Source organism: Haliotis rufescens, unplaced genomic scaffold (genome assembly GCF_023055435.1).
Source record: "Haliotis rufescens isolate VD_foot unplaced genomic scaffold, xgHalRufe1.0.p SCAF_4, whole genome shotgun sequence".
NCBI classification, from domain to species: Eukaryota; Metazoa; Mollusca; class Gastropoda; order Lepetellida; family Haliotidae; genus Haliotis; species Haliotis rufescens.
The window spans coordinates 51,780,122-51,793,599 of record NW_025964112.1 but is presented as its reverse complement, the minus strand read 5'-3'; the positions used below and the strand labels follow the sequence as shown (position 1 = coordinate 51,793,599).

Genomic DNA, 13,478 nt, shown 5'->3' with positions numbered 1-13,478 from the left:
TGGCAATCGCTACTCATTCACTTTGCTCACGTACATAATCCACGGCGAAAATAAAGAAACAACTTCAAACCACAGACGTCTGATCTTGAAAACAACTTTTTTATGCTTAGACGTATCAATGTTTTGAGATATTGATACAGTAAAGTTAACACAGGTATTTGAGTTCACAGCGTGCGACAGATGTAAAAATGAAGCCAGTCCATAGTGTTCGTCATAAGGCCGGTATCCACTCATATAAAGCATCTATTATATATCCTCCTCACTCCGCACTAACGTGTTTATATGTTTATATGTTTATATGTTTATTTAACTGATGTGTGACTTATATTTGTTTTGTTTTATATATTTCCAGTAAATGCCTACGTGTCCCCGCCTCCGACTACCCCAAGTAAGTTGTCTATGGACGGAATAGTTTCCATGTTAAACAGGCATCTTCGTTGTGCCCTATAGATGTGCCTCGTGAAGATCCGGGTTACAATGGGTCTTCAGCAACCCATGCTTGCCGTAAGAGGCGACCCCGTGAATATATGTGGTACAATGGGTCTTCAGCAACCTATGCTTGTCGTAAGAGGCGACCCCCTTGAAGATCCGGATTACAATGGGTCTTCAGCAACCTGTGCTTGCCGTAAGAGGCGACCCCGTGAATATATGTGGTACAATGGGTCTTCAAGAACCTATGCTTGCCGTAAGAGGCGACCCCCGTGAAGATCCGGGTTACAATGGGTCTTTAGCAGCCTGTGCTTGCCGTAAGAGGCGACCCCCGTGAATATATGTGGTACAATGGGTCTTCAAGAACCTATGCTTGCCGTAAGAGGCGACCCCCGTGAAGATCCGGGTTACAATGGGTCTTCAGCAACCTATGCTTGCCGTAAGAGGCGACCCCCGTGAAGATCCGGGTTACAATGGGTCTTCAGCAACCTATGCTTGCCGTAAGAGGCGACCCCCGTGAAGATCCGGGATACAGTGGGCCTTTAGCAACTTATGCTTGCCGTAAGAGGCGACCCCCGTGAAGATCCGGGATACAATGGGTCTTCAGCAACTTATGCTTGCCGTAAGAGGCGACCCCCGTGAATAGATGTGGTACAATGGGTCTACAGCAACCTATGCTTGCCGTAAGAGGCGACCCCGTGAATATATGTGGTACAATGGGTCTACAGCAACCCATGCTTGCCGTAAGAGGCGACCCCTGTGAAAATCCGGGTTACAATGTGTCTTCAGCAACTTATGCTTGCCGTAAGAGGCGACCCCCGTGAAGATCCGGGTTACAATGGGTCTTCAGCAACCTATGCTTGCCGTAAGAGGCGACCCCGTGAATGTATATGGTACAATGGATGGGTCTTCAAGAACCTATGCTTGTCATAAAAGGCGACACATGTGAAGATCCGAGTTACAATAGGTCTGCAGCAACCCTTGCTTCTCCTGGATAGGGTCGTCAGGCTTGCTGATATGGTATCCATGTATGGCAGATCAATGATGCTCATGGTGTCAGTCAATGGACTGTGTGGCCATATTGTTGGAATATTGCGTGGCATTAAACAACAAACGAACAAACAAACCTGTGGATGTGACAGAATCCGATGATCGTGGTTTGGGATACCAAATTCACACTAGTCAACATCCTTGTCTTGTCAGCACCAAACCCTGATAGTGCGCCATTGTCCCTTGGGATCAGTTTCAGGAAGGGGGGCACGGCTGGCCCAGTAGTCTAAGGCGCCGCGTTTTGCTGTGCACAGATGCCAGAAACCTATGATTGTTGGTTCGAATCCCGGTTCGTCCCGATTATGTTTCTAGGTTTGTAAGCACCTTACCCGTGCCCGCGGGTTTCACCGAAGTGGTAAACGTCTGAGACCTGCATCACTTCGGGCTTTCCTCCCACATTAAGCTGACACGCCGCGATATAACTGGAATACTGTTAAAAGCGGCGTTAAACCCAACTCACTCACTAGTTTCAGGAAACTTTTATCAAAGTGGTTGACCCTAAGCCGTGCTTCACTTCGGGCTTTCCTCCTCCATAAATCTGACACGCCGTGATATAACTGAAATACCTTTTAAACTGTTGTTATGATTATAGTTAAGTGATTTTATTTATATGTGTTTAAAAAAAACAAATTGGCGATGAGACTGTGTATAAGAAGAAGAATATGTGTGGCTGTAATTTCCAGAGGAATCACAAAACTACCGGGCAAACGAAAGTATGCACCCATGTTTGATGGTGGCTAAAAATGAAACAAACACGAAATGGACATTCGATGGGGATGATATCGGTATCATACCCTACCTTTGACGGTGTATCGGTGTTTCAGCCTGGTAGCGTTTTCATAACGTTTGTAACTTTTTGGTCAAATCCTATTTTCAACTGTATACGTTCTTTTGCATGGCAATTTAGACTTTAATACACATACAATATCTCCAGAACCATGGTCAACCAAATGCGGCGCATTCTGGGAATCGGACCCCAGCACGCCTTATTGCTACCAGTTTAGTGACCAACAACTCACTTGGTATGACGCCGATTCCACGTGCAAGGCACATGGTGGACGCTTGGCCAGCATCGAGGCGAGCGAGGAGTCCTACTTCATTACAGGTGAGTGGATCCTTGATTATCAAGTATATTTTGACGCCATTATGTTATGGTAAACTAAACTGGGCCATTCATCCCCACACAGTCGTTTTTAGTCCGATTCGAATAGCACGGCGCTAAAAATAATCGTCCAATCAAATTACTCTCAGGAGCGAAAGAAATTATGTGCTTAGAAATAGGAGCGATGTAGGCAGTGACGTCACTTCCGCAAAGAAACTATGTATGGGGTCGAATGGGCGGTGAATGAGTATTTATCAAAATGGAATGGAGATATAATACACTGGATAAGAAGGAGGTAACTGTTGTAGAGTGTTGCTCTTGAGTGACGCAACTCTAAAATATCTATTAGAAGATAGATTACAGCAATATTTGAAAGGTTTGATTTGACTCTTCCAAATCGATTTCGTATGTCTGACTATGCTTGTCGTAAGAGGCGACTAATGGGGTCGGGTGGTCAGACTCGCTGACTTCTTTGATGCATGTCATCGTATTTCAATTTCGTTTATCGATGTTCATGATGTCAATCACTGGATTGTCTGGTCCAGTTCACAGACCGCCGCCATATAGATGGAATATGGCTCAGTGAGGCGTTAAACAACAAATAAACATACAAACTGCAAGATCGAAGCTCATGATGTTAATCATTGGATTGTCTGGTCCAGACTCGATTATTTACAGACCGCCGTCATATAGCTGGAATATTTTGTTACGAGTGCAGTTCACGTAAACCTTGAAACTCTGTCATGACACTTGGACAGTCGTGATTCACATTTTGTTACGAGCGCAGTTCACGTAAACCTTGAAACTCTGTCAATGCACTTGGACAGTCGTGGTTCACATTTTGTTACGAGTGCAGTTCACGTAAACCTTGAAACTCTATCATTACACTTGGACAGTCGTGGCACACATTTTGTTACGAGTACAGTTCACGTGAACCGTTCCAAACTTCTTCAGCACACTTTGACGGACTTGATTCACATTTTGTACTAGACTATTGCAGATTCACGTAAACATTAGACAGAAGTGATTCACGTTTGTTACGAGTGCAGATTCACGTATACATTAGACAGAAGTGATTCACGTTTGTTACAGTGCAGATTCACGTATACATTAGACAGAGGTGATGCACGTTTGTTACAGTGCAGATTCACGTATACATTAGACAGAAGTGATGCACGTTTGTTACGAGTACAGATTCACGTATACATTAGACAGAGGTGATTCACGTTTGTTACAGTGCAGATTCACGTATACATTAGACAGAGGTGATGCACGTTTGTTACGAGTACAGATTCACGTATACATTAGACAGAGGTGATTCACGTTTGTTACAGTGCAGATTCACGTATACATTAGACAGAGGTGATTCACGTTTGTTACAGTGCAGATTCACGTATACATTAGACAGAAGTGATGCACGTTTGTTACGAGTACAGATTCACGTATACATTAGACAGAAGTGATGCACGTTTGTTACGAGTACAGATTCACGTATACATTAGACAGAGGTGATTCACGTTTGTTACAGTGCAGATTCACGTATACATTAGACAGAGGTGATGCACGTTTGTTACGAGTACAGATTCACGTATACATTAGACAGAGGTGATTCACGTTTGTTACAGTGCAGATTCACGTATACATTAGACAGAAGTGATTCACGTTTGTTACAGTGCAGATTCACGTATACATTAGACAGAAGTGATGCACGTTTGTTACGAGTACAGATTCACGTATACATTAGACAGAGGTGATGCACGTTTGTTACAGTGCAGATTCACGTATACATTAGACAGAGGTGATGCACGTTTGTTACGAGTACAGATTCACGTATACATTAGACAGAGGTGATTCACGTTTGTTACAGTGCAGATTCACGTATACATTAGACAGAAGTGATGCACGTTTGTTACGAGTACAGATTCACGTATACATTAGACAGAGGTGATTCACGTTTGTTACAGTGCAGATTCACGTATACATTAGACAGAGGTGATGCACGTTTGTTACGAGTACAGATTCACGTATACATTAGACAGAGGTGATTCACGTTTGTTACAGTGCAGATTCACGTATACATTAGACAGAGGTGATTCACGTTTGTTACGAGTACAGATTCACGTATACATTAGACAGAAGTGATGCACGTTTGTTACAGTGCAGATTCACGTATACATTAGACAGAAGTGATGCACGTTTGTTACGAGTACAGATTCACGTATACATTAGACAGAGGTGATTCACGTTTGTTACAGTGCAGATTCACGTATACATTAGACAGAAGTGATGCACGTTTGTTACGAGTACAGATTCACGTATACATTAGACAGAGGTGATTCACGTTTGTTACAGTGCAGATTCACGTATACATTAGACAGAAGTGATGCACGTTTGTTACGAGTACAGATTCACGTATACATTAGACAGAGGTGATTCACGTTTGTTACAGTACAGATTCACGTATACATTAGACAGAAGTGATGCACGTTTGTTACGAGTACAGATTCACGTATACATTAGACAGAGGTGATTCACGTTTGTTACAGTGCAGATTCACGTATACATTAGACAGAGGTGATGCACGTTTGTTACAGTACAGATTCACGTATACATTAGACAGAGGTGATGCACGTTTGTTACAGTGCAGATTCACGTATACATTAGACAGAGGTGATTCACGTTTGTTACAGTGCAGATTCACGTATACATTAGACAGAGGTGATGCACGTTTGTTACAGTGCAGATTCACGTATACATTAGACAGAGGTGGTTCACGTTTGTTACAGTGCAGATTCACGTATACATTAGACAGAAGTGATTCACGTTTGTTACAGTGCAGATTCACGTATACATTAGACAGAAGTGATGCACGTTTGTTACGAGTACAGATTCACGTATACATTAGACAAAGGTGATTCACGTTTGTTACAGTACAGATTCACGTATACATTAGACAGAAGTGATGCACGTTTGTTACGAGTACAGATTCACGTATACATTAGACAGAGGTGATTCACGTTTGTTACAGTGCAGATTCACGTATACATTAGACAGAAGTGATGCACGTTTGTTACGAGTACAGATTCACGTATACATTAGACAGAGGTGATTCACGTTTATTACGAGTGCAGATTCACGTAAACATAAGAGAGAAGTGATTCACGTTTGCTACGAGTGGAGATTCACCGAACCCATTTGAAACTTTCATTACATGTAGACTGTCGCGATTCGCGTTTGTTACGCGTGCAGATTCACGTAAACCCCATTTTAAATTTCATTACATGCAGACAGCCGTGATTCACGTTATACGAGTGCATATTCAATTAAGGGTTGACAGTAATCAATCATGTTTGACAGAGATGCAGAGAGCACCGAGTCATTCTTTTGATTACATTACCCTGGCATGAGGCAACCGTTGCTATGTAGTGAAAAACCTTGTTAATCCGGGCGGTACCTTTCCCGATAAAATCGTCCTTATCACCTAATTTCCGAATAAACTAATCATCGGTTCAAAATATTCTAGCATAACATTAAAGCATGATCCAATTTAACTGGTTAATTATACTAAATGTGAAATCTTTCTGACCGCATCGCTGAACAGAATACGTGCGCAAGAAAAGGACTCCGGTTTAAAAAACACATTTTAGTCATGATAACGCATTGGGTTTTAAATGACATTTAGCAGTGTTTAATCAACTATGAACCACCTTAAATTCTATGACAGATTAGGTTTATCTCCTAAATGTCCTTTGTAGGGACATCGACGTTCCTGGCAGTAATCGGGAAGCGGGATGTCCTAATAACGGTGTCCGGAATAACGAGATTTCACTCTATACTTGACATACTTAACAATGAAACAAGAAGGCAGCCAGCATGACACAGGTCCGACCCTGCACACTGATAACTGCCAGGACATTAATTCACTCAGAGTCAGTGAATATGGTTTTACCCGCTTTTAGCAATATGCCAGAGAGAGCATGGCGGGGGACACCAGAAATGGGCTTCACACAGTGTACCTATGTAGGAAATCGAACCCGGGTCTTCGGCGTGACGAGCGAACGCTTTAATCACTAGGCTACCCAACCGCCCCATTTCACTCAGAAGCAAATCTATTAATTAATGTCATTACAAGACATTATTTCAACGACAGGGAGTATTCGTATCCTGTTCTAATTTGGTTTGGTTTTCGAGGTATTAAATTTTCAGTGATGTGTTCACTCTTACAGGGAGAATCAGAGGAAAGCTGTCCGCAGATTACTGGATAGGCGCCAATGACCTTGGCACTGAGGGCGGGTGGAGATGGGCGGACAACAAACCGTTTGGCTATCTGAACTGGAATGCAGGTAGATGTGTTAGTCCATTATATGTTCGTGAAATATGCGCAAGACACCATGAGGCAAGCTAATGGTGCCTGTAAGTTTGTAACTTTCCCGTAGTTGAGAATCCTTCATATATTATTACATGTATAACTGAAATTAAACAAAATATATGGGAGTTAAAGTTAAAGGGGGGGGGGGGGGGGGGGGGGGGGGTTGCTAATTCCCCTGGTATGGGCACTTAACTAATCTGCATAATATGAGTAATGAGTCTATATAGATTCTCTCTGTTGTTGGCGAGGAAAAGTTATACATCTTGTTCTTTGAAACTGTAAAAAGACTAATCTAAGTAGAGAGTTATTAGAACCAAATATTAGTTTGTTTTAACATAAGTACAACATAAAAGTACAATTTAAGAATCTTCTCAACAGCAAGACGTTCTCCGTTTTCACAAAAAGAGAATATGAACAGATTGTAAACACCCTAATTAATAAACGTTTATGTGTGTGTGCTTGCTCGTGCGTGTGTGTATGTCCGTGCGTGTGTGCGTGTGTGTGTGTGTATGTGTACAGGAAGTTATCAAGACATTGCAAATAGTTACAAGGTTGTATGCTGATATAAACATGATATACCGAAGTCTAAAATAGCTTGTGCTTACCATCAAACTAAATTGATCTTAAAATCCTCGTGTGTTGCGAGGTAGCAAACCCGATATCTGTTGAATGTTTTGGACGTTGATGAAGCTGCATGTAACTGATGGTGCGTCTGTTGTCTTCAGGTGAACCCAACAACTACGGCAACAATGAGGACTGTGCAGCCGTGTTGTCCAGCACCGGTCGTTGGCATGACACCGTCTGTACGGAGAGAAGAGGGTACATTTGTAAAAAATCAGGTACGTTTGTCACAAGGTGGAATATGAGCCGGAGTGTGTGTACATTTCATGATTTCCATTCAAATAACAACCCTTTTTGCCACTAATTTTTTTCAGTGATCCATTCACGTAATTTTCACCGCTGATTGTCTTTTGCGCCCAATGGAATCAAGTTTTTGGTAACCAATTCTTTTTAATAAAATCTCCACAGCCGATTGCCGTGAGAAAATGTACGTGCGATTCGAAAAGAGATACATAAAGACAGGATTATTCCATTACATTTTACAGGAAAATATAATGACAATTTATATCGTGAACTTAACTTAATTTGAGTTGTTGTTTTTTGTGTGTTTTTATTCCAGGTGTTTACTTCTTGTTATTTTTTGTTTGATTCGGGTTTATTTTTAGTATCTATTTTGGAAAATTATCTTTGATCATACAGGTATAGAGTGCAGTCCTGACAGTGTGTAGGTGATCAGAAGATTGTTATTATTGACAGGAAAGTCAAATCTGATAGTTGGTAAACTCATCTATTTCATTGTATATGATTATATTGCTTACTCATTTGGAAAATTTCTTCATACTATCCAATATCCTAGTTTTCTTCTTTTTTCCAATTTTCTGTTTACACTTGTTTGTGTAAATCTCAACACACTGTAGTATGACAAAACAAAACTACAGCAAATAATCAGAATTTTACACTTCGTTCACTACTTTGTACGTGGGGTTAAATAAATAAAAGAATTGGTTCTCAGGCAATGTTTTTTGAAAATATAGTGCGGGCGGGTGGTGTCTTTTTTTGGGTGTTCAAACTAGTATGTAACCAATAAACAGTTGTGTAATCAATAAAACAATTGTGCACAATCAACCAGGGAACGGGCCTCCCTACATAAATGTATTCCTTGATGAGTAAACTACTGGAATACAATTTGGACTTGGAATATTTAAGGATTTTTTATATATTTATAAAAAAAAATGAAATAAAAACGAAACGTGCGGCGAACTTTATGATGATGCGGGCGGTGCCTGAGAACCAAGACTGTTATTTATTTTAGCCTTAACAAAGCATACCCAATTTTCCACCTCTTGTGTAAAACATTGAGTGTTCGATGGTGGTATTAGTCAAATTGGGTTATTTCATTGAAAATTATGTGATGACCTAAGGGGTAAAAATGATGTTAATGTTTATTATCTTTCGATATTGTTCTACATGTTTGGAGCAAGAGGTATACGGATATCCCGGTTCGCCCCGATTATGTTTCTAGGTTTGTAAACACCTTACCCCTGCTCGTGGGTTTCACCGAAGTGGTAAACGTCTGAGACCTGCATCACTTCTGGCTTTCCTCCCACATTAAGCTGACACGCCGCGATATAGCTGGAATACTGTTAAAAGCGGCGTTAAACATAACTCACTCACTCACGCAACTAGAAGATTCACGGGAAAGTGTATGATAATCGACAATACTTGATGACTTCTGGAGAACGCATGCATACACGACCGTGATGGGCTGACTTGGTTCCTGATGTCACTTATAATTTCATGAATGTTATAGACAGAACTTGTAAACATATTATGCTTTTATTTTCACACCAGGCCTGGGTTTGTAATTGACGGATATGATTTTGTTTACATGTACAATGATATGGTGATTCATACTGCATCTCGAACGTTGATTTTCAGTGTATTATCAGTGCGATATCGGGTGGATGGAATTTGAACACAACTGTTACAAGTTTAACAAGGCCAAAAACACCTGGCAGAGTGCCCGTAACTGGTGCAAACATCAACATGGAGACTTGGTCAAGATCTCCAACACAGACACGCTTGGTTTTATAAACGGCAAGATATGAATACCCTGATTTGGATTGCCAGTTCACATCTCAGTCATGTTGTGAGCAATGTCTGATATGTCATAGTGTCATATGTTTCATGGTGTCTTCAGCAACCCATGCTTGTCGTAAGAGGCGACAATGCTTGTCGTAGGAGGCGACAATGCTTGGCGTAAGAGGTGACAATGCTTGTCCTAAGAGGCGTAATGCTTGTCACAAGAGGCGATAATGCTTGTCAAAAGAGGCGATAATGCTTGTCCTAAGAGGCGACAATGCTTGTCGTAAGAGGCGACAATGCTTGGCATAAGAGGCGATAATGCTTGGCGTAAGAGGCGACAATGCTTGTCACAAGAGGCGATAATGCTTGTCGTAAGAGGCGATAATGCTTGGCGTAAGAGGCGACAATGCTTGGCGTAAGAGGCGATAATGCTTGGCGTAAGAGGCGATAATGCTTGTCCTAAGAGGCGATAATGCTTGTCCTAAGAGGAGACAATGCTAGGCGTAAGAGGCGACAATGCTTGTCACAAGAGGCGATAATGCTTGTCGTAAGAGGCGATAATGCTTGTCGTAAGAGGCGATAATGCTTGTCGTAAGAGGCGATAATGCTTGGCGTAAGAGGCGACAATGCTTGGCGTAAGAGGCGACAATGCTTGGCGTAAGAGGCGATAATGCTTGTCCTAAGAGGCGATAATGCTTGGCGTAAGAGGCGACAATGCTTGTCACAAGAGGCGATAATGCTTGTCACAAGAGGCGACAATGCTTGGCGTAAGAGGCGACAATGCTTGGCGTAAGAGGCGACAATGCTTGTCACAAGAGGCGATAATGCTTGTCACAAGAGGCGATAATGCTTGGCGTAAGAGGCGACAATGCTTGGCGTAAGAGGCGATAATGCTTGTCACAAGAGGCGATAATGCTTGTCCTAAGAGGCGATAATGCTTGTCCTAAGAGGCGACAATGCTTGGCGTAAGAGGCGACAATGCTTGTCACAAGAGGCGACAATGCTTGTCGTAAGAGGCGACAATGCTTGTCACAAGAGGCGATAATGCTTGTCAAAAGAGGCGATAATGCTTGGCGTAAGAGGCGACAATGCTTGGCGTAAGAGGCGACAATGCTTGGCGTAAGAGGCGATAATGCTTGTCACAAGAGGCGACAAAGCTTGTCCTAAGAGGCGACAATGCTAGGCGTAAGAGGCGACAATGCTTGTCACAAGAGGCGATAATGCTTGTCGTAAGAGGCGATAATGCTTGTCGTAAGAGGCGATAATGCTTGTCGTAAGAGGCGACAATGCTTGGCGTAAGAGGCGACAATGCTTGGCGTAAGAGGCGACAATGCTTGGCGTAAGAGGCGATAATGCTTGTCCTAAGAGGCGATAATGCTTGGCGTAAGAGGCGACAATGCTTGTCACAAGAGGCGATAATGCTTGTCACAAGAGGCGATAATGCTTGGCGTAAGAGGCGACAATGCTTGGCGTAAGAGGCGACAATGCTTGTCACAAGAGGCGATAATGCTTGTCACAAGAGGCGATAATGCTTGGCGTAAGAGGCGACAATGCTTGTCACAAGAGGCGATAATGCTTGTCACAAGAGGCGACAATGCTTGTCATAAGAGGCGATAGTGCTTGTCATAAGAGGCATTAATCCTTGTCGTAAGAGGCGACTAACGGGATCGGGTGGTCAGACACGCTGACTTGGCTGATGCATGGCATCGTTTCCCAATTGCGTGTATCGATGCTCATGATGTCAATCACTGGATTGTCTGGTCCAGATTCGATTATTTACAGACTGCCGTCATATAGCTGAAATAATGTTGATTGCGGCGTTAAACAACAAACAAACAAACTAAGACAAACCATTACCTTTATTTATGCAGATCACATCGACACCTCTGCGGACTGGTGGATTGGCTTGAACGACCTAAAACAAGAGGGCGGATTTGTGTGGCTTGATGACAAGGCTCCCGTAAGAATGCCATTTAGGGCTACATAGCCAGATATGTTAATTAATGGATATAACGGAATGATCTTTGATCATCTGGTGTGGAAGGTGTGTGTGTGGGTGGGTGGGTGGGTGCGGAGGGGGTGGGTGATTTGCACTTTCAAATTAAACGCTTGTTCGCACAAAGAAACCCGCCCACCGTTCATGGTTTTAGTCGGCTGCATGGGTTTCGTGGCAAGTTAACTCAACATAGCAACTTTACAGATTTTAATACTTCACCACAAATGCTTGACTAAAATTAAATTTGTAAAACGGAAATAGCCCAAACGAGACGGTAAAAAAATGGCAGGCGAAATCGTCCCCAAAAAGAGAAAATCCGCCAATGGGATTAAAACGGGTTCCCGGTGTTAGACGCGATGCGCAAGTTTAAGGCTCAGACCGGCGCCCAGTTTGCCTGCTTTTGCCTCAGACTTTTTAATCGCATTTTTTCTGCTCATCCGTTTGATTACCGTGTTCACATCTTATGTATGCAATGTTATTTTTGTGGGATTAACATAAATAACAGCACTTGATTTGCCGCTTCCTGACGTATCTAATAGCTGCTAAACATCACACGATAGATTGGTTCCCTTTCATTAGTTACACATGCCATTTGTCACACACTCCGATTTTGCCAGTAGTCACACAGAGGGTATGGTGATCAATTAAGACAACACGTACTGTTGTAATGGACAAATCCAACTCACTTCTAATTAGACCGGTCTGCAGGAGAGGTGCTGAGAGATTGAGTCACAGTTTACATTACTGACCCATTTTGGAAAGCACACTGTACACAAAGCTAAACAATATATTCGATATAAGTAATTCAATCAAACAACACTTACTCTTTGATCTTCTTTTAGTTTGACAATTCTGAAGAAAATAAGATGCTAGGCCAGCTTGAGTCGGAGTTTTGAGATAATTCTGAACTATTCCTTTTTTGAAGATTTACTGTAAATTAAAACCATGAGCAGAGTTGATACAAGTTATCCGATTAAACTCATAATAAAATACCGCTTCACTCCGATTTTGTTTCTAGGTTTCAGCACCATACCCTTTCTCGTGGGTTCCACCAAAGTGGTAAACGTCAGAGACCTGCATCACTTCGGGCTTTCGTCCCACATTAAGCTGACAGGCTGTGATATATCTGGAATATTGTGAGGCGGCGTTAAACCCTCACTTACTATATAATAAGACTCCTGGATCTTCCAGCTTAGTAGACTTGGTGTTTTATGCTGACATGTCTTTTCACGTATTTACTATGACCAGGTTAAGACAAATATAGTACGTTAAACCGCGGAGATGCACTGTACACGTTCTCGGCTTGACTGATATGTACAAGGACGATCTCCAGGATGCAGCAGTGGATAAGACGGGCCGAGGTCTTGCACTACTTCCCCTGGAGACCCGTGAAGATCCGGGGTAGAATAGGTCTCCAGCAACCCATGCTTGCCCTCAAAAGCGACCATGCTTGTCGTGAGAGGCGAATAACGGGATCGGGTGGCCAGGCCCGCTGACTTGGTTGATGCATGTCATCGTATCCCAACTGCGTGGTTCGATGCTCATGCTGTCAATCACTGGATTGTCTGGTTCAGACTCGACTTTTTACAGACCGCCGTCTTGTAGCTTGAATATTGCTGAGTGAGGCGTTAAACAACAAACAAACAAAACATCCCCTGGACCAGGTCCAAGATGTGAGGATTGACTCCTGCCCTGGTGACCTCTGTGCCGACGACCGCCTCCGTGGTCTAGTGGTAGAGCGTCCGCCCGGAGAGCGGAGGGTCCGGGGTTCGATCCCCGGCCGCGTCATACCAAAAGACGTTAAAAGATGGTACTTGTTGTTACCCTGTCTGGCGCTCGGCATTAAGGGGCTAAAACAAGGACTGGTCGCCTCGGAGTCAGTATAC

General features: G+C 42.7%; 1 protein-coding gene across 1 annotated transcript in view; it reads left to right on the top strand.

Moving 5' to 3' along the window:
- The window catches only part of LOC124150791 (macrophage mannose receptor 1-like), an 85,120-nt gene that overhangs the window by 31,108 nt on the left and 40,534 nt on the right, over positions 1-13,478 (top strand). The window contains exons 16-21 of the mRNA XM_046522867.2: positions 353-388; positions 2,414-2,584; positions 6,808-6,924; positions 7,676-7,789; positions 9,450-9,608; positions 11,468-11,556. Coding sequence (XP_046378823.2) covers positions 353-388; positions 2,414-2,584; positions 6,808-6,924; positions 7,676-7,789; positions 9,450-9,608; positions 11,468-11,556 — 686 coding nt within the window. The remainder of the gene's footprint in view (positions 1-352; positions 389-2,413; positions 2,585-6,807; positions 6,925-7,675; positions 7,790-9,449; positions 9,609-11,467; positions 11,557-13,478) is intronic.